Source organism: Microcaecilia unicolor, chromosome 6 (assembly GCF_901765095.1).
Source record: "Microcaecilia unicolor chromosome 6, aMicUni1.1, whole genome shotgun sequence".
Classification (NCBI taxonomy): Eukaryota; Metazoa; Chordata; class Amphibia; order Gymnophiona; family Siphonopidae; genus Microcaecilia; species Microcaecilia unicolor.
The window spans coordinates 176,342,796-176,362,736 of record NC_044036.1 but is presented as its reverse complement, the minus strand read 5'-3'; the positions used below and the strand labels follow the sequence as shown (position 1 = coordinate 176,362,736).

Below are 19,941 nucleotides of genomic sequence, written 5' to 3'. Positions count from 1 at the left end.
TAGTTTGCCTGTTTCCTCTGTGGATTGTGTATAAGTGTAAGGATAGCCAGGTTGGGATTCCAGATTGTGGAAGGACTATCCAATAGCTGGGGCAGGCAATGTCTGCTGAAACCAAGTTCTCCCATAAATTAAAAAAAAAATGTTTTGCAATGCGTGTGCACCACATAGCATCAGACTTGATTCTGCTTGTACACAGTACTAAAAAGGACACAAATAACCTCATCCACTGAAGTTTCATAAAAAATGTTAGACTTTTGCTTACGTGACAGGTCTCTAATGAGGACAGCCATTTAAAGAACCTCATCCCCTTGATAACTGTCTACAAGTGTATTATTCAATGAAATGATTTCATTATTTTATGCAAATTTTCTCTGCAAATCTCTATTTTCAAGTTGATGTCCTAATACTGTGGCAAAAATATCAATTTTACAGTTATGCTTTTTTAAAAATCTTTTTTTAACAATAATTTCTAACAGAGGTTATGGAGTATGTATAGCACTCATGTATATTATCAGCTAGCAAAACTGAGGCTCTTAGATGGGGCTGATTCTGCAAGCAAGCTCACACCTAGCCAAACTAGTAAGGTAATGGAATTTCATGCATCCCACTTGATGGTAACTTGCGTCCTGTGGAAACAAACTCAAAGCTTTGCAATTCTCACATCAAAAGACAGATGACAGTACTACCAGAGAAGCAGAAAACATCTCTTAGAACTCTATTAATACATACACTGACATTTCTAGTTTAAGGAGAACAACTATGTGCTTGCCATATGAACTTTTGAAAGCTGCTCAATACAAGTCATACAGAGTTTTCTTCAAAGCAAACACTATCAGGCACAAAACTTTTTTCGGCTTGTTCTTCCCATGCCAGTCTGCAAGCAAGTAGGTAGTAGGTGATTAGAGAGAGGTGTTGAAAGAACATGAAGATGAAATAAGGAGTGAATGAGGATGACATTCTTACCCGGTATTGGGATGCCTGGAATGTTTGGCATACCTGGCAGAAGGTGATGGGGTAGAGGAAGCACCCCAGGGTGAAGTGGCTGCATGCTGCCCATGCTAATAATGCCATCAACTGGGCCCTGCATAGGTGGCAGGCCAGGCGGATAGCCACCTATCATGCCTTGAAGGACACAACAAATTTTAAACATGCATCAATAACATGCAACATGATCTAAATATAACATGCACTACAAATGTTAGTATTACATGATATACAACTCACTTTCTTGCAAAAATGACATGTTTAGCAATGTGAAATACTTTAGAAAGATGAATTAGTTTGTGACACAGTAAGCAGAGGTAGGTTTTCATGGGAAAACATGCCCAAGTTTGCAGATGCAAAGTTGAGTGCTACGGATAATGAAATAACATTGAAACATGCTTAATACAAGTGCCCACTAAATACTTATGTTAACATGGCTAACAAAATCTCACACTCAGGCTACACACAAACACTCCATGTAGAAAACAGACCCCATTTTATGTGAGATCATCTGCAGCAAACAGGATTTCAAAGGAGCTGCAAGTGAGCACTTTAAAGAAATTCTAAAGTAGGAAAAATTTGTCAACATCTTAATGGAGGTAATTAACAGGGCAGCTAGAAGCCTACTTAGGAGCTATCTTAAAAAAACACAAAGGCACCAAATGTGGAAGGAATCTCTTATACTGCAGCCACGGGCTTTTACATCTTCTTGAGAGTTCTATATTTTGCTGGTACGCATGTACAGGAGTGGAGTTTGGGCACAGTATACACACAGATTATAAAATAGGCTAATTTAGGAACGTACTTGAATAATCCAGACACAGACATTTGAGATCAGATATAAACTTCTGCAGCTCTTTACTTATTTGCGTATTTTACAATCTATGTACATACTTGTGAATGCATCCAAACTTTACCCCTGTGCATGCCTACTGGCATGTGCTCATCACAATGTCAACACATATACTTTTGCACTAGTTCTAATTTTATAACAGGCCACATCCATGTGAAAAATGATTCTTTAAAATGACCTCTGCTACAGGGCAGGCAGTAAACATTTGTTTTAAAAACACTAACACACAAAAAAATAATAAATAAAAAAATCAACAGCTTATAATTTGATAGTCAAGAGTTTTTAAATTCAACATATTCAAGTTCAGTAACTAAAGAGAAAGGCAGAACTGTTTGGACTTAACTTTTCTAACAGGGTTTAAAAGGAAAATATTTTACTAAAAATGTAGAATGCTCATGATTTTGGAGAAAAGTTAGCTTAAAGGAAAACAACCTCTCTGGTTTTGTGTACTGTAAGAAATTTGAAATATAGCTGCAATCTGGTCAGCTTTGTCTAATTTTCAATTTTTATATCAAATATTTTCCATCCAGCAGCCGGGGGGGGGGGGGGGGGGGGGGGGGGGGGGGGGGGGGGGGGGGGGGGGGGGGGGGGGGGGGGGGGGGGGGGGGGGATATCATTAAGGACTTTTCTTGCTTGACCATTTTCTCCTTTATAAAAACATGAACCCTTATTTGAAACTATCTGATCATTCTCCCCACTTGTCCTATACAACTCATAGCATCCCCTGTAATGATAGTTATTGGCCAGGGGCTAAAAACTGCAGCTCCCTCCAGAATGCAGCTAAGATGACCCCGACTCAGTAAATAGAGTCCCTTTTGAAAAGTATTTCTGTGCATAAAGCAGTGCAGTACACAAATAAGTTTTTATAAAACTGCATACCTGATCTGCAACGCAGTTTTGTGTGTACAGACTGGACAGAGCCAAGGCCGAGGGGTTTTGCCGTTAGGCATATACTTAAAAAATTCAGCTATATGTGCATAAATAACAGAAAGTGTGTGGGATAAAGAACAGGTGTTTACGTAAGTGCATAAAATCCCTAGGATAATTTTCAAAGCAGAAATGCATGCATAATTCTGTGTTTAAAAACTGTGAAAACCTTCAAACAAAAAAAGTCATGCATGTACTTTTTAAGTATGTGTGCAGTTGGAGGATGGGATAGAAACGAGGAGGAAATTAATCCATGTTGTTTGTATTTTCAGTTATATTCCATTACAAAATATAAAATGTACCCTAACAAAAAAGCAAGTGCAAGCTTCTATGGGCACTTTTTACCCAGAACAAGTTTCAAAGAAACATTATTTTTATTTATTTGGATTTTGCTCACATCTTTTTCAGTAGTAGCGTAAGGTGAGTTACAGTCAGGTACACAGGGTATTTCTCTGTCCCCAGGGGGCTCACAATCTAATTCTGTATCTGAGGCAACAGAAGATTAAAATGACTTGCCCAAGATCACAAGGAGCAGCAGTGGGATTTCAACCGGTTACCTCTGGATGTCAAGACCGGTGCTCTAACCACTAGGGGAAGAGAAGTCTAATGGTTAGAACACTGGGCTAAGAACCAGAGGAACCCGATTCAAATCACATTAAGGCTCCTTGTGAATTTAGGCAAGTCATTTAAAATTTAGGTACAAATCATTGCCTCAGGTACAAATTTAGATTATAAAACCTCTGGGGACAGGAAAATTTCTAATGTACTTGAATGTAACTCACCTTTGAGCTACAACTGAAAAGGCACGAGCTAAAGCTGAAACCACTTTCCCCTTGAGAACTGGTACAAAATTCAGGATAAAAGATATCCATGACTGTAGGTATGTACTAAATTCATTTAAACTGCGTTAAACTAGAAATTAAGGCATGCAGATTTATGTAAGTACATAAGTAATGGCTCACTGGGAAAAGACCAAGGGTCCATCGAGCCCAGCATCCTGTCCACGACAGCGGCCAATCCAGGCCAAGGGCACCTGGCAAGCTTCCCAAACATACAAACATTCTATACATGTTATTCCTGGAATTGTGGATTTTTCCCAAATCCATTTAGTAGCGGTCTATGGACTTGTCCTTTAGGAAACCGTCTAACCCCTTTTTAAACTCTGCTAAGCTAACCGCCTTCACCACGTTCTCCAGCAACGAATTCCAGAGTTTAATTACCCGTTGGGTGAAGAAACATTTTCTCCGATTTGTTTTAAATTTACTAAACTGTAGTTTCATCGCATGCCCCCTAGTCCTAGTATTTTTGGAAAGCGTGAACAGATGCTTCACATCCACCTGTTCCACTCCACTCATTATTTTATATACCTCTATCATGTCTCCCCTCAGCCATCTCTTCTCCAAGCTGAAAAGCCCTAGCCTCCTTAGTCTTTCTTCATAGGGAAGTCGTCCCATCCCCGCTATCATTTTAGTCGCCCTTCGCTGCACCTTTTCCAATTCCACTATATCTTTTTTTTTTTTTTACTTTAAATTTCACAATTTAAATACAAGCATTTAGATCTTGCTACAGAAAATTAGAGTAGATATTGTTTAAAGAAATTAACATGAAGATATATTAACTCTTTCTTAGACCACCTAATTCAAACAACAAAAAGAAAATAGAAATAGGGGCGTTAGGAAACATCGGTGGTATATATTTTAAAAAGAAGAAATAGAATGATAACATAGAAGGCCTGGAGATATCCACGTATTAACATAATAAATCCAAGTTTTTACTTCTCAGAATACTAACTGGTAACTTTTTTTCATTTGCAAAAATTCTTTCAGTTGCACTGGTTCAAAGAAAACATATTTCTTATCAAGGTAATTTACTAAGCATTTACAGGGATAAGAGAGAAGAAATTTAGCCCCCAAACTTCGTGTCTCTTCTCTAAGTGATAAAAAGGCTTTACGTCTATCCTGAGTGGTTCTCACCATATCAGGGTAGATCCAAATTCTGTCACCAAGAAACATTTTTGTTGAATTTCTGAAAAATATTTTCATTAAAGAATTCAAATCTTGTTCGAACACCATCGAAACTAATAAAGTTTTCCTTTCCAGGGCTATAGTATCAGTCTGTTCAAGAAAATCAGTCAAGTTTTGTAAACCATCGGATTCTTTCGATTTTTCTCCACGCTTTAAATCAGGAAGGTAATATACTTTACTAAAAGGAGGAATCAGGTCTGGGGAATATTGAAGCACTTCAATCAAATATCTTTTAAACATTGCAGCTGCTGTTAATTCTAAAGCTCTTGGAAAGTTCAAAAGGCGTAGATTTAAACGCCTATTATAATTTTCAAATTGTTCGATCTTTCGGTGTATCATTAATTTGTCCTTAATAAGCATGTCTGTTTTTACTTTTAGGTTAGAGATATCCGTTTGGACGGCTATATTCACCTTTTCCGAATCTTTCTTAAAAGTTTCAAAAGCGGTAGTCAATGAGTCTAATTTACTCACGATTGGTGCAACTGTTGTTGTGAGTGTTTGTATCGCAGCCCAGATAGTTTCTAAGGTTATCGCCTCGTGAGCTTGCTGCTCGATGTTAATAATTTTCCCCAATGTTTCAGTGTGAGCTCCGGCAGTAAGAGTTCCCCTCAAGCCAACTTCGGACACTTCTGGGCCTTCCAGCTCACTTCTGAGACCGGCTGGGCAAGGCGGAGGATTTAATTCCGGCGAGGACAATGTTGTTGTACTTCCCTGTGAGAACGGCGTTCCACCTACGTCTCTCACCGCGGGAATACTCGAGCCGGCAAATCGTGGAGTGCTGGTGGCGTACCTGTCGAGCGTCGTCTGACACAGAGCGGCCTCCGGAGCCGCTGCCGGTAGGCTCTTGACCGCTCCTTTCCGCTTAGTGTGCGGCATTTGAGGCAAAAAGGAAAACAGTAGCAAGAAACAAACGTTGCACCACGGAAAAGTTCAGGAGCTAGAGAGGCAACCTCCAGTCAATCCGCCATCTTGACACGCCCACTATATTTTTCTTGAGATGCGGCGACCAGAATTGGACACAACACTCAAGGTGCGGTCGCACCATGGAGCGATATAATGGCACTATAACATCCTCACACCTGTTTTCCATACCTTTCCTAATAATACCCAACATTCTATTTGCTTTCCGAGCGATGATCAAACTAATAATGCACATAAATTTGAATGCAGTTAGTTTTGATAATCGGGGCTTTAATTCCCTGTGCTGTTCTGGTGCTAATTTTTCAGTGCTGTTCAAGACAGGACGGGGAATTTGATTATCGGGGCATGTACTGTAGGAGTATTTACCTGAGATCTCACCTTTGCTGGTTTTGGCCTATACAGCCATTGTTACAATAATATGGATTTTACAGTTTGTGGCCTGTATACATCAGTAACCAGCAGAAACCAGCTTGGTTACAAAAAGGAAAATTACTGCTGAGCATACCAAGATGACTTCATCTAAGGACAAATTCTTTGTTGCACACTAGCCCAGTTATCTCCTGGGAAGAATGGAAGAGAGAGACACTCTGCTCCAGGAGTATGGGATCAGACAGGGAGGTTTGCATGCCATTGATAAGTTTCATGGCTACACAAAGGCTCTCTCTCTTCACGACCATGAAACTGGCTGGACAGCATTACACAGTCTGTGATTGGTCCATAGGCATCATCTGACACGGGGATGCCAAAACGTTGGACTGAAGAGGAGAAGGAGAAAGAAGAACACCAGAGGACTTGGAGGTGAATGAAAGGCATGGAACAAGCAAGAGACTGTGATCATACCTGTGATGTTTGATACACTTGAAAAACTTTGTTGTGTGGTTGTGAGTGAAACAGTGTGCACAAATTAACTCCCCCTTTTACAAAGCCGCACTAGCAGCTACCGCAGCTTTGTAAAAGGGGAGTAAGTTCTCAAATAATTAGAGCCTAGTGTAGTTTGGGCGATCTGACGGTCTTGCCATACTTCTGTAACACTTCATACCCTCACCCTTATTAGATTCTGTAGGTTAATTTTCAGTTTGAACTCCCTATTTAATACTCAACCCCCCCCCCCCCCCCCCCAATATTCAGCCGGCAACAGTCAGCGTTTTTTAAAAATGCTAATCACCACCAGGTAAATTATCCCCCGATACTAAGTTCCGGGCCATGTTCAGGCACCAGCACTGAATATCGTGGGCCAATTTGGGGAGAGTAGGCTGCTGCAGCTTTTGCCGATATTCAGCTGGGGCTGCTTAAGTTAATTTTTTTTCTTTTAAATCCCCCTGAGCCCCTGAAGCATCGCATCCCTTCCTCTCCCCATCCCAACCCACAAGTTACTCCCCACCGGAGTCCATGCAGGGCCTACCTTAATCCTTGGTGGTCCAGTGGTGGTTATTGGGGGCAGGAGGAGAGCACTTTTGCTCCTGCCCCTTGCAGCACCTTTGCAAAATGGCTGCTGTGACCTTTCGTGGCAGCTTGAGGTAAAAAGTAGCACGAGCTGCTGTTAGAGGTCATGGCAGTAATTTTGAAAAGGTGCTGCAAGTGGCAGGAGTAAGGGGGCTCTGCTCCTGCCCCCGACCACCACTAGACCACCAGGGATTAAGGTAGCATGGACTCCGGGAGTGGGGGGGCTTGGGGGGGGTGGCTTGTGGATGCGGGTTGGGAGAGGAAGAGGAAGGGATGTGATGCAATGGGGGCTTGAGGAGCTTTAAATTAAAAAAAAAAAAAAAAAAAAAACATATGCGGCCCTGGACTGCCGAGGCCAGCATAAGTGGGTGAATTTAGGACAGCTTTTGAGCTGCCCTAAATTCACCCGCTTAAGCTTATGCGGGCCCTGGCTGAATATCGCTGGCACCTGCATAAGCCCCGGCTCCTCCCCAACATGCCTCTGGCCCACCCCTGACCGGCCCACTTTTTTTGGCCCAGTCAGAGGTGATATTCAGCGACACTGCCTCTCCACACCGCTTAAATTGCTTTGAATACTGGTCTCAAAGTCTTTTTTTTGTATTTAGGTTATTTCCATATAAAGGGTGCCATATTAACCAAAGGTGTGGTCTAGGGATTGCTCCTGTCCTAGGCCCTGGACCACAGGTCCAGAGGAGAACTAGGGGTGGGGGTGGGTCATTTGACAGGTGGGGATGTTGATCAGGGTTGGGGCTTCTGTAGGGTTTGAATCTTGAGCGGGATGGTTTGAGGGATCATCTGAGCATTGACTTCAGTGGTGGGGGGGGGGGGGGGGGGGGGGGTTGAGGGATCCTCAGTTGCCCAGCAGCACAGATGATCCCTTTAAGATGGAGCCAGGGAGCATCAGGCCACAACTTTGAGGCCCAATAGTTTTGGGACAGTAAACCTCCCCCCAAGTTTTTGGCTGGGGTTATTTTTCCAGCTATAATGCGTCTTGTGGTGTTCGCCACAAGTTGTGTTACAGTTTTTATGTAGTAATGAGCTGCTTTACATGCATCTGTATGTTTTGCATATCACTGCTATGTACCCCATGGTGACATGGCTATCGTTGTGTTATGGTAATTTAGGTTGTTGTTAGTGCTCTTTATCACGCATTAAAGGACAAACAACATGACTTAGATCTCTAAATGCAGCTCGATAACTCCCCTCACTGAAGAACCAGGCAAAGTATGAAAAAGAGCACTCTAACCACTGTCAATGACTTATCACCTAGGACTAAAAAATACTATGATACTTGCTAGTAGGAATTCAATCTAAATGAAATATAGAATAAAATAAGATGAGCTCCTCCAACACTGCAGACCCTATATGACACTTTTCCCATCCTTTTACCTTGCTCTCTTGAATAGTTATTTTTTTTTAGTCTTCATAAACTCCGTTTAGAAACTGTCCCATGTGAACATTAACCTTTTGTGAAGCACTTTCTTGTGCTTTCCTCACCAGCTCTATACTGTGATCTTTTGCTCTGGAATGCTATTACTATTGAAATGTTTTTGAGATTTCTACATTACTTACATTTTGAGGTGTTTGAAGGTCTATAAAATCTCCCTTTCCTCCAAAAGTTTAGAAAGGTCTTTAAGTCTCACCTCAGACTGGTGTGGACACTGATCCATTTTGATAGGCCTCTTCTGGGCTGACTCAACTTTGTCCTCTTCAGAACTTAAAACAGCATCCCAGATGAGGCTTTGCTAACAAAATATACAGAGGTATCATCCTCTCCCCTTTTCCAAACTTTTCCATTTACTATATTTTTCATTATATACTTTACTATTAAACTGGCTGTTTCCTCCCCTCCGAAGGGACACCACCTTGTAGAGGTGGAGGGGCTTGTGTGTTTCAGTGACTTAGAGGGCTATGCTGAAGGGTTACCCATATCAGACAGGCCTCTGAGGAGAAACCAGACAAAGAGTGTCCCAAACTGGGAGAGTGGTAAGATGGTGATCTGAAGTTCGTATGCCCAATGGCCCAGCTGCCCTCTGAAGTTTCGTCTTCTTTACGTAAATTTCCTCTCTGCAATTGCAGTTACCTTAACTGAGAGGAAGGGGACAAACGGCGATCAGCTGGCGATGGCCAGCGTTTTATCCCTTGAGCAGCAAGTGCGGGACCGCAGCGCGACGAACTGCCCACAGATGAAAGGGTTGGTGAGTCCTTTGATTAGCGCCGGCGAAGGAGCATCGACGCTCTTGGACCTGGAAAAAACAACTTCATCGCTCCCAAATTATTCAACCACCATGTCCAAAGGAGTGGAAGAGTGAGTTAGAGGTATATGCTGAAACGGAGGACGTTTACAGCAGAACCCGAATCGGCGGAACCACTCCTAAACACCTATGAGAAATCAACTTGGAATTTTTGGCTCCCGTGGAGGTTACATTGAATACCATCTGGAAGGCGCTTCGGGACCTAACGGTGGCAGTAAATAATTTTGTTTCAGATATAATTTTATTAGAGAGTTACATGGACAATTCAACTGAACCCTTTGAGAGAAAAAGAACTGATATAACAAATGATTCTACATGAGCAAGAAATGGTTATGATAATAGACCAGAAATTTTGAATAATAAAATGAATATTATTATAGATGATTAATATCAAGATTATTGTTTTTCCCAGAGTTCCGGGTATGACTCCTAAAGTTTTCCTCAGAAATATTTCCTCAAATTATTATTTTAAAAGGAGTGAAGCCTGTGAAAACTGGGATTACTTTAATCAGTGGGATTTGAATTAGAGACTTAAGTATATGTATTGTTAAATAACTTCTGGTTTTTAAAAGAGAAAGAATGTAATCAGATGTATTATTTCTAACTAATATTGGACAATAAGTATGTTTTTCAATGAAATTATTTGACTATAAACTGTATTGGCCTTGAAGAAGCCAATCAGATGATCAATGTGGAATAATGAATTAGACGAGTAATATCTGGGAATAAAGCGAATGCTACATACCTGTAGAAGGTATTCTCCGAGGACAGCAGGCTGATTGTTCTCACTGATGGGGTGACGTCCACGGCAGCCCCTCCAATCAGAAGCTTCACTAGCAAAGGCCTTTGCTAGTCCTCGCGCGCCCATGCGCACCGCGCATGCGCGGCCGTCTTCCCGCCCGAACCGGCTCGTGTTCGTCAGTCCCGTATGTAGCAAGACAAAGACAAGGGAAGACACAACTCCAAAGGGGAGGCGGGCGGGTTTGTGAGAACAATCAGCCTGCTATACTCAGAGAATACCTTCTACAGGTATGTAGCATTCGCTTTCTCCGAGGACAAGCAGGCTGCTTGTTCTCACTGATGGGGTATCCCTAGCCCCCAGGCTCACTCAAAACAACAACCATGGTCAATTGGGCCTCGCAACGGCGAGGACATAACTGAGATTGACCTAACAATTTATCCAACTAACTGAGAGTGCAGCCTGGAACAGAATAAACATGGGCCTAGGGGGGTGGAGTTGGATTCTAAACCCCGAACAGATTCTGAAGCACTGACTGCCCGAACCGACTGTCGCGTCGGGTATCCTGCTGCAGGCAGTAATGAGATGTGAATGTGTGGACAGATGACCACGTCGCAGCTTTGCAAATCTCTTCAATAGTGGCTGACTTCAAGTGGGCTACCGACGCTGCCATGGCTCTAACATTATGAGCCGTGACATGACCCTCAAGAGCCAGCCCAGCCTGGGCGTAAGTGAAGGAAATGCAATCTGCTAGCCAATTGGATATGGTGCGTTTCCCCACAGCCACTCCCCTTCTGTTGGGATCAAAAGAAACAAACAATTGGGCGGACTGTGTGGGGCTGTGCCGCTCCAGATAGAAGGCCAATGCTCTCTTGCAGTCCAATGTGTGCAGCTGACGTTCAGCAGGACAGGAATGAGGACGGGGAAAGAATGTTGGCAAGACAATTGACTGGTTCAGATGGAACTCCGACACAACCTTTGGCAAGAACGTAGGGTGAGTGCGGAGGACTACTCTGTTATGAGGAAATTTGGTGTAAGGGGCCTGGGCTACCAGGGCCTGAAGCTCACTGACTCTACGAGCTGAAGTAACTGCCACCAAGAAAATGACCTTCCAGGTCAAGTACTTCAGATGGCAGGAATTCAGTGGCTCAAAAGGAGGTTTCATCAGCTGGGTGAGAACGACATTGAGATCCCATGACACTGTAGGAAGTTTGACAGGGGGCTTTGACAAAAGCAAACCTCTCATGAAGCGAACAACTAAAGGCTGTCCTGAAATCGGCTTACCTTCCACACGGTAATGGTATGCACTGATTGCACTAAGGTGAACCCTTACAGAGTTGGTCTTGAGACCAGACTCAGACAAGTGCAGAAGGTATTCAAGCAGGGTCTGTGTAGGACAAGAGCGAGGATCTAGGGCCTTGCTGTCACACCAGACGGCAAACCTCCTCCATAGAAAGAAGTAACTCCTCTTAGTGGAATCTTTCCTGGAAGCAAGCAAGATGCGGGAGACACCCTCTGACAGACCCAAAGAGGCAAAGTCTACGCTCTCAACATCCAGGCCGTGAGAGCCAGAGACTGGAGGTTGGGATGCAGAAGCGCCCCTTCGTCCTGTGTGATGAGGGTCGGAAAACACTCCAATCTCCACGGTTCTTCGGAGGACAACTCCAGAAGAAGAGGGAACCAGATCTGACGCGGCCAAAAAGGAGCAATCAGAATCATGGTGCCTCGGTCTTGCTTGAGTTTCAACAAAGTCTTCCCCACCAGAGGTATGGGAGGATAAGCATACAGCAGACCTTCCCCCCAGTCCAGGAGGAAGGCATCCGATGCCAGTCTGCCGTGGGCCTGAAGCCTGGAACAGAACTGAGGGTCTTTGTGGTTGGCTCGAGATGCAAAGAGATCAACCAAGGGGGTGCCCCACACCTGGAAGATCTGGCGCACTACTCTGGAGTTGAGCGACCCACTCGTGAGGTTGCATAATCCTGCTCAACCTGTCGGCCAGACTGTTGTTTATGCCTGCCAGGTATGTGGCTTGGAGCACCATGCCGTGACGGCGAGCCCACAGCCACATGCTGACGGCTTCCTGACACAGGGGGCGAGATCCGGTGCCCCCCTGCTTGTTGATGTAATACATGGCAACCTGGTTGTCTGTCTGAATTTGGATAATTTGGTGGGACAGCCGATCTCTGAAAGCCTTCAGAGCGTTCCAGACCGCTCGTAACTCCAGAAGATTGATCTGCAGATCGCGTTCCTGGAGGGACCAGCTTCCCTGGGTGTGAAGCCCATCGACATGAGCTCCCCACCCCAGGAGAGACGCATCCGTAGTCAGCATTTTTTGTGGCTGAGGAATTTGGAAAGGACGTCCCAGAGTCAAATTGGACCAAATCGTCCACCAATACAGGGATCTGAGAAAACTCATGGACAGGTGGATCACGTCTTCTAGATCCCCAGCAGCCTGAAACCACTGGGAAGCTAGGGTCCACTGACGAGATCTCATGCGAAGGCGGGCCATGGGAGTCACATGAACTGTGGAGGCCATGTGGCCCAGCAATCTCAACATCTGCCGAGCTGTGATCTGCTGGGACGCTCGCACCCGCGAGACGAGGGACAACAAGTTGTTGGCTCTCGCCTTTGGGAGATAGGCACGAGCCGTCCGAGAATCCAGCAGAGCTCCTATGAATTCGAGTCTCTGTACTGGGAGAAGATGGGACTTTGGATAATTTATCACAAACCCCAGTAGCTCCAGGAGGCGAATAGTCATCTGCATGGACTGTAGAGCTCCTGCCTCGGATGTGTTCTTCACCAGCCAATCGTCGAGATATGGGAACACGTGCACCCCCAGCCTGCGAAGCGCCGCTGCTACTACAGCCAAGCACTTCGAGAAGACTCTGGGCGCAGAGGCGAGCCCAAAGGGTAGCACACAGTACTGGAGGTGACGTGTGCCCAGCTGAAATCGCAGATACTGTCTGTGAGCTGGCAGTATCGGGATGTGCGTGTAGGCGTCCTTCAAGTCCAGAGAGCATAGCCAATCGTTTTCCTGAATCATGGGGAGAAGGGTGCCCAGGGAAAGCATCCTGAACTTTTTCTTGACCAGATATTTGTTCAGGGCCCTTAGGTCTAGGATGGGACGCATCCCCCCTGTTTTCTTTTCCACAAGGAAGTACCTGGAATAGAATCCCAGCCCTTCTTGCCCGGATGGCACGGGCTCGACCGCATTGGCGCTGAGAAGGGCGGAGAGTTCCTCTGCAAGTACCTGCTTGTGCTGGAAGCTGTAAGACTGAGCTTCCGGTGGACAATTTGGAGGTTTGGAGGCCAAATTGAGGGTGTATCCTTGCTGGACTATTTGAAGAACCCACTGATTGGAGGTTATGAGAGGCCACCTTTGGTGAAAACCTTTCAACCTTCCTCCGACCGGCACTGACACGTGGATGTCGGCTATGCTCTGCTGGAGCCAGTCAAGAGCTCGTCCCTTGCTTTTGCTGGGGAGCCAAGGGGCCTTGCTGAGGTGTACGCTGCTGACGAGAGCGAGCGCGCTGGGGCTTAGCCTGGGCTGCAGGCTGTCGAGAAGGAGGATTGTACATACGCTTACCAGAAGAGTAGGGAACAGTCTTCCTTCCCCCATAAAAACGTCTACCTGTGGAGGTAGAAGCTGAAGGCTGCCGACGGGAGAACTTGTCGAAAGCGGTATCCCGCTGGTGAAGCTGCTCTACCACCTGTTCGACCTTCTCTCCAAAAATATTGTCCGCACGGCAAGGCGAGTCCGCAATCCGCTGCTGGATCCTATTCTCCAGGTCGGAGGCACGCAGCCATGAGAGTCTGCGCATCACCACACCTTGAGCAGCGGCCCTGTACGCAACATCAAAGGTGTCATACACCCCTCTGGCCAGGAATTTTCTGCACGCCTTCAGCTGCCTGACCACCTCCTGAAATGGCTTGGCTTGCTCAGGAGGGAGCTTGTCCACCAAGCCCGCCAACTGCCGCACATTGTTCCGCATGTGTATGCTCGTGTAGAGCTGGTAAGACTGAATTTTGGCCACGAGCATAGAGGAATGGTAGGCCTTCCTCCCAAAGGAGTCTAAGGTTCTAGAGTCTTTGCCCGGGGGCGCCGAAGCATGCTTTCTAGAACTCTTAGCCTTCTTTAGGGCAAAATCCACAACTCCAGAGTCGTGAGGCAACTGAGTGCGCATCAGCTCTGGGTCCCCATGGATCCGGTACTGGGACTCGATCTTCTTGGGAATGTGGGGATTACTTAAAGGCTTGGTCCAGTTCGCCAGCAATGTCTTTTTTAGGACATGATGCATGGGTACTGTGGACGCTTCCTTAGGTGGAGAAGGATAGTCCAGGAGCTCAAACATTTCAGCCCTGGGCTCGTCCTCCACAACCACCGGGAAGGGGATGGCCGTAGACATCTCCTGGACAAAGGCCGCAAAAGACAGACTCTCGGGAGGAGAAAGCTGCCTTTCAGGGGAGGGAGTGGGATCAGAAGGAAGGCCATCAGACTCCTCATCAGAGAAATATTTGATGTCCTCCTCCTCCTCCCACGAGGCCTCACCATCGGTATCAGACACAAGTTCATGAACCTGTGTCTGAAGCCGTGCCCGGCTCGACTCCGTGGAACCACGGCCACGGTGGGAGCGTCGAGAGGTAGACTCCCTCGCCCGCACCGGCGAAGCTCCCTCCGCCGACGTCGTCAGGGAGCCTTCCTGGGAGGCGACCGCAGTTGGTACCGCAAGCGGCACCGATGTCGGAGACCTCACCCCGGGCAAGGGGCCAGCCGGCGCCTCACTCGATGGTACCGGTGGCGCAAGCACCCCCGGTACCGGAGGGGAAGGGCGCAACAGCTCTCCCAGGATCTCTGGGAGAACGGCCCGGAGACTCTCGTGCAGGGCGGCTGTGGAGAAAGACATGGAAGCCGATGCAGGAGTCGAAGTCAGTCTGCTCCGGGCGTGGAGGCTGTTCCGGGCTGTCCAAGGTGGAGCGCATCTACACCTCCTGAACAGAGGGTGAGCGGTCCTCCCGGTGCCGATGCCTACTGGGTGCCGACTCCCTCGGTGACCCAGAGCTCTCAGTACCGACGCGGGAAGGAGACCGGTGTCGATGCTTCTTTGACTTTTTCAAACGAAGCATGTCACCGGAGCTTCCCGGTACCGACGAGGAGGACGTAGAATCCAGCCGTCGCTTCCTCGGGGCCGAGGCCGAAGAAGGTCGGTCTCAGGGGGGCTGTACCGCAGGAGCCCTCAGGGTAGGGGGATACTCACCCGAAGGCTCACCGCCACCAGCAGGGTAATGGACAGCCCTCACCTGCACTCCAGACGAAGCACCACCGTCCGACGATATCAGCATTAGTGGAGGTCCCGGTACTACCGACGCCGATGCAGCCTTCCGATGTCTCGGCCCCGACGATGCAGAGGGTCGATGCCTCGATGCAATCGATACAGTCGCGGCCGAGGGCGGAGGTCTTGACGCTGTCGACGTCGACGCACTCGATACTCCCGGTGCCGATGAAGAGCCCGAGAACAAAACGTTCCACTGGGCCAATCTTGCTACCTGAGCCCTTTTCTGTAAAAGGGCGCAAAGACTACAGGCCTGCGGGCGGTGCCCAGCCCCCAGACACTGAAGACACGACGCGTGCCTATCAGTGAGCGAGATTACCCGGGCGCACTGGGTGCACTTCTTGAAGCCGCTGGGAGACTTCGATGACATGGGCGGAAAAATCACGCCGGCGAAATCAAAACTCATAATTGCGGTAAGGCACCAAAAAGAAGGGGAGAAAAAAACTCGACCCGAGGCCTCAAAGGGGCCTACCCCGAAAACGAAAGAAAACTTACCGGGGCCAAAAACTAGAAATACGGGGAAGGGAAAAAGACCGAAAGGCCCTTCTCCGAAATCCCTTTTTTTTTTTAAAGTGAAAAAGTCAAAAGACACGCGAGGGTCAACTTAAGGGGCGCGAACGGCGCAAACATGACCGTACCGAGCGCGGACAAAAGAAGACTGACGAACACGAGCCGGTTCGGGCGGGAAGACGGCCGCGCGAGGACTAGCAAAGGCCTTTGCTAGTGAAGTTTCCGATTGGAGGGGCTGCCGTGGACGTCACCCATCAGTGAGAACAAGCAGCCTGCTTGTCCTCGGAGAATCAGGTTAATACCACAGTTTTTGCTTTCTGTTTACTGTTTAATTGATCTCCTTATCTTGTTTCACTCTCCCTATTTAGTGGTCTAAGGAAGAGAATAGAATTACCTGACTGGAATAATTCTACATATTACTTTCTCTGTATTTCCAGCAAGTTGTTTTATCGCTTGTAAAATTTTAAATGGTTATAAATAAAAAATTTTAAAACTGGCTCTTTCCTTTGATACACTATTTTGCAACCTTGAGATCATCAGATATGATGACCCTCAATAACTTTCCTGTTAGGTGCTCACTATACCCTCATTTCACCATGTTTATGTTTCCTGGGGGTTCTGCATCCTAAGTACATAACAGCTTTTAGCTGTAACTATGATTTAATGCAAAAAAACAAAACAAAACCTAAAACACACCACCACTACTTCAGGTACGTCAACCCTGTTGTAAACCTTAGGATCCTCATGCAAAATAACTCATGAAAACATGGAATATAGCTGCCCCTGATCCCTATAGCACTCTGCTGTCACCTCCTTGCTTTAAAGTTAACTCCAGAGTTTAATTTCTGTGGGAACAGCCTGGAACACAGTTCTACCACTTTTTTGATTCCAGATCAGCAGGGCTGTCATTCTCCATCCTCTCCCTTACAGGCACATTGCAGGGAAGTAGGTGGGACTGGAGCAGGGCAGAGAACAGTCACTCTACTCCCTAATGCAGCCCCTCTTCTCCTGTTGCTCCTAACCACGACCTTCCCAACCTGTCCCCTAGCTGAACAGTTCCACCTCCTTTTTGTCTACAAGCCCTGATTCATTTACTTCCATCAGCTACTCTATCACATGACCAGTTTCTAACTCAATTTACCATCTCACAATCAACCCAGGTTAAGAAAGAAAGAAAGAAAGAAAGAAAGAAAGAAAGAAAGAAAGAAAGAAAGAAAGAAAGAAAGAAAGAAAGAAAGAAAGAAAGAAAGAAAGAAAGAAAGAAAGAAAGAAAGAAAGAAAGAAAGAAAGAAAGAAAGAAAGAACGAACAGATTAAGAAGGTGTGTTATTCTAAATCTAGGGGCGAGGGTGCTTTCTCAGGGCACATGTTTTGGTCCTGTCCAGTGGTAATGAAGTTTTAGGCTCAAATACATAGAACTATTGAATGGCTGATAGGATGAGTGATCCCTTTAACACCGGTACAGGTACTGTCTGATGACTTTATGAACAATAGTTCATAAACAGAGGGAAAAACATTGCTACGATGACATTCCTCCTAGCTCAAAAATGCATATGCCTCCACTATCCAGGGTCTGGAAAGAGAGTTATTACTCAATATGGCTTTAATGGAAAGGAAAAATATTGCAGATATTTCCAGTTGTAAACAGCAGTCCTTTCAACTGGTGTGGGAAGATTACTGGAATTCTTTACCTCACAGAGCATAAAGTTTGCTGCTTAATCAATAAACTTAGAATGATGTACTCTAGTCTCCATATTGGAAATACAGATTATGTCATGTATTCTAAACAATTAGGAAAGGAAGATTTTGGGGTTGGGGAGGTAGGGAAGATTGAGAGAATTGCGGGGAAGAAGTGATTAAAACTACAACTAAAGAACATCCAAAATGATGTTTGCTGCAGCCAGCACTACCAGCTTCTGCTTCAGTTTTACAATTCTTTATATTTACTTCTTGTGCTCTGTTTGCTGCAATTGGATTTTTGAATAAAGATTAAAAAAAAAAGAAAAAGAACTAAAAGTAAAATAAACCTCATATACCCGTGGATTCTACATAGGTTGCCCAAATTTGGGTGCGGATCCTAGATCCGCATGTATACTAGCCAGTTAGGTGCTAACAATCAATTACTGGAGTTAACGAGTAGTAATTAGGAGTTATGCACGGTTCTGCCCTATGTCCTATTTTCTAAAATGCAAACCTAAATTTTATAGCGTGCAGGGTTGATCTCAGAATTTAGACACAACTGCCAACAGTTGGGTCCCAGCATTTATACCAGCCTTTGGCAGACATTAGTGCTTGCGCCCAAGGTTAGGCGCAAAATGTGCGCTAAGCTAGTATTCTATAAAGGATGCTCCACACAGAGTACCCTTTAGCGGGGATCATCCTGGTACCTAACTTTGGGCATCATTTATTGAATCTAGCTCATAATGTTCTGTCTGATTTAGTTCCTTGGTAACTCAATCAAAAAGAATTTGTTGTGATTCTTTTCCCCTTCCCCCCTAGTAATCTTCTGGACTTCAGATATTCCAAAAAGGCTTAAAGTGGTTTACTGCTTTAAGACACATTTATTCTGTTTTTAATTTCTACCTACTTGTTTGGCATCTTAAAGAGGAAACTTCAACCACAAAATAAGATTTATTTATTACATTTGTACCCCGCGCTTTCCCACACATGGCAGGCTCAATGGGGCTTACATAGTAACAATATAAAGAATTACAAAGTCGTAAGAAGAATATACAGTTTGTAGTAAACGCAAAATTGATGGGGTTAACGGATAAGATATATTCCAAATCAACCTTTTGGAAAAATTTTAAATACCTTTTCTATTGTGTTCTCATTCTGAAATGTGCGTTCTCTCATGATGTAAATTATATTCTTAATTCATATGCTGGCCATGATAAAACAATTATGGCAACTTACTGGCTTTCACTCATTGGCCTTGATGCAGTAAGCACTGCATTTGAACACTTAGCAAAGCTCGTATTCCGGATGCAGTAAATTCATGGCATGAAAATTACTACATTAAAAGCTGTGCACTATCAGAAAAAAACGCAAATATAGCTGTGGTGCTATGCAGTCATCTGCTGCATTGAGAGTAAATATCTCCCTTTCTGTCAGGGCATGATTGGGTATTGCTCATGCAGCGACTGAGACGAGATATTAAAAACAGGTTGCGCTCCCCAACTCCTCAGATGTCCTTCCTGTCCTATCCCGCAAAAGTTCCCTTGTGATCTAATAGGCCCTATACCTACCTGACACTACCAATCCTTTTATCCCATCCTACAGCACAAATATCCATGACCCAAGTAGCCCCAGGTTCTCCCCCCCCCCCCCCCCCCCCCAAATCCCAAAGGTTTTCCTGGTGGTCAAAGAACAGTTTGATGATTTCTTTGCTCCCATGTTGCATCTAATATTCAGCACTGCAGAGAATAAACAACTACACTAGATTATGGTGCAGTTATTTTCTTTTACACATCAGAAGCAAAATTTTATGCAGCTATTTGCATACATTTTGCGTGACCACTGCACCACTTTTAGTGCAGTGGATTTTCCCAAGAAAATCTTTCTTTCTCCAGCGGGAGTAAAATTAGAGCAAGAAAATCAAGAGTAAATTGCTGTGCTCCAGCCCCTCTGCAGGTAGGATAATTCAACGGCTGTTATGAATCATTAAGGAGCTACCAATAGTGCCAGATGCTGGCATTAGTTATTATTATGACAATTTACTGAATTCTCCGTAGTTCTTCGGTGCTGAAAGTTAATTTAAATAAAGCAAAAGCCCAGAATTGAGAAGAAATGGGAACAAATAAAGCTAGAACAGAATTAAAATAGACAATCTATTTTGGGAATTCACCAAACAATCCTTAAATCAAAGGTCAGCATGTTATTACTGATCCAAATTAATTTGGTACACATTGACCAAACATGAAGTTAGATACCTACAAATGTATAGAATGGGCAAT

General features: G+C 45.2%; 1 protein-coding gene across 8 annotated transcripts in view; it reads right to left on the bottom strand.

Moving 5' to 3' along the window:
• The window catches only part of PBRM1 (polybromo 1), a 242,852-nt gene that overhangs the window by 40,155 nt on the left and 182,756 nt on the right, over positions 1–19,941 (bottom strand). For 5 of the 8 annotated variants that reach the window (XM_030207669.1, XM_030207665.1, XM_030207662.1 and 2 more), the window contains one exon: positions 964–1,122. The exons of 2 other annotated variants lie outside the window; for them this stretch is intronic. In XM_030207669.1, the coding sequence (XP_030063529.1) occupies positions 964–1,122 (159 nt within the window). The remainder of the gene's footprint in view (positions 1–963; positions 1,123–19,941) is intronic. One more of the 8 variants, XM_030207663.1, reaches the window with a different exon arrangement.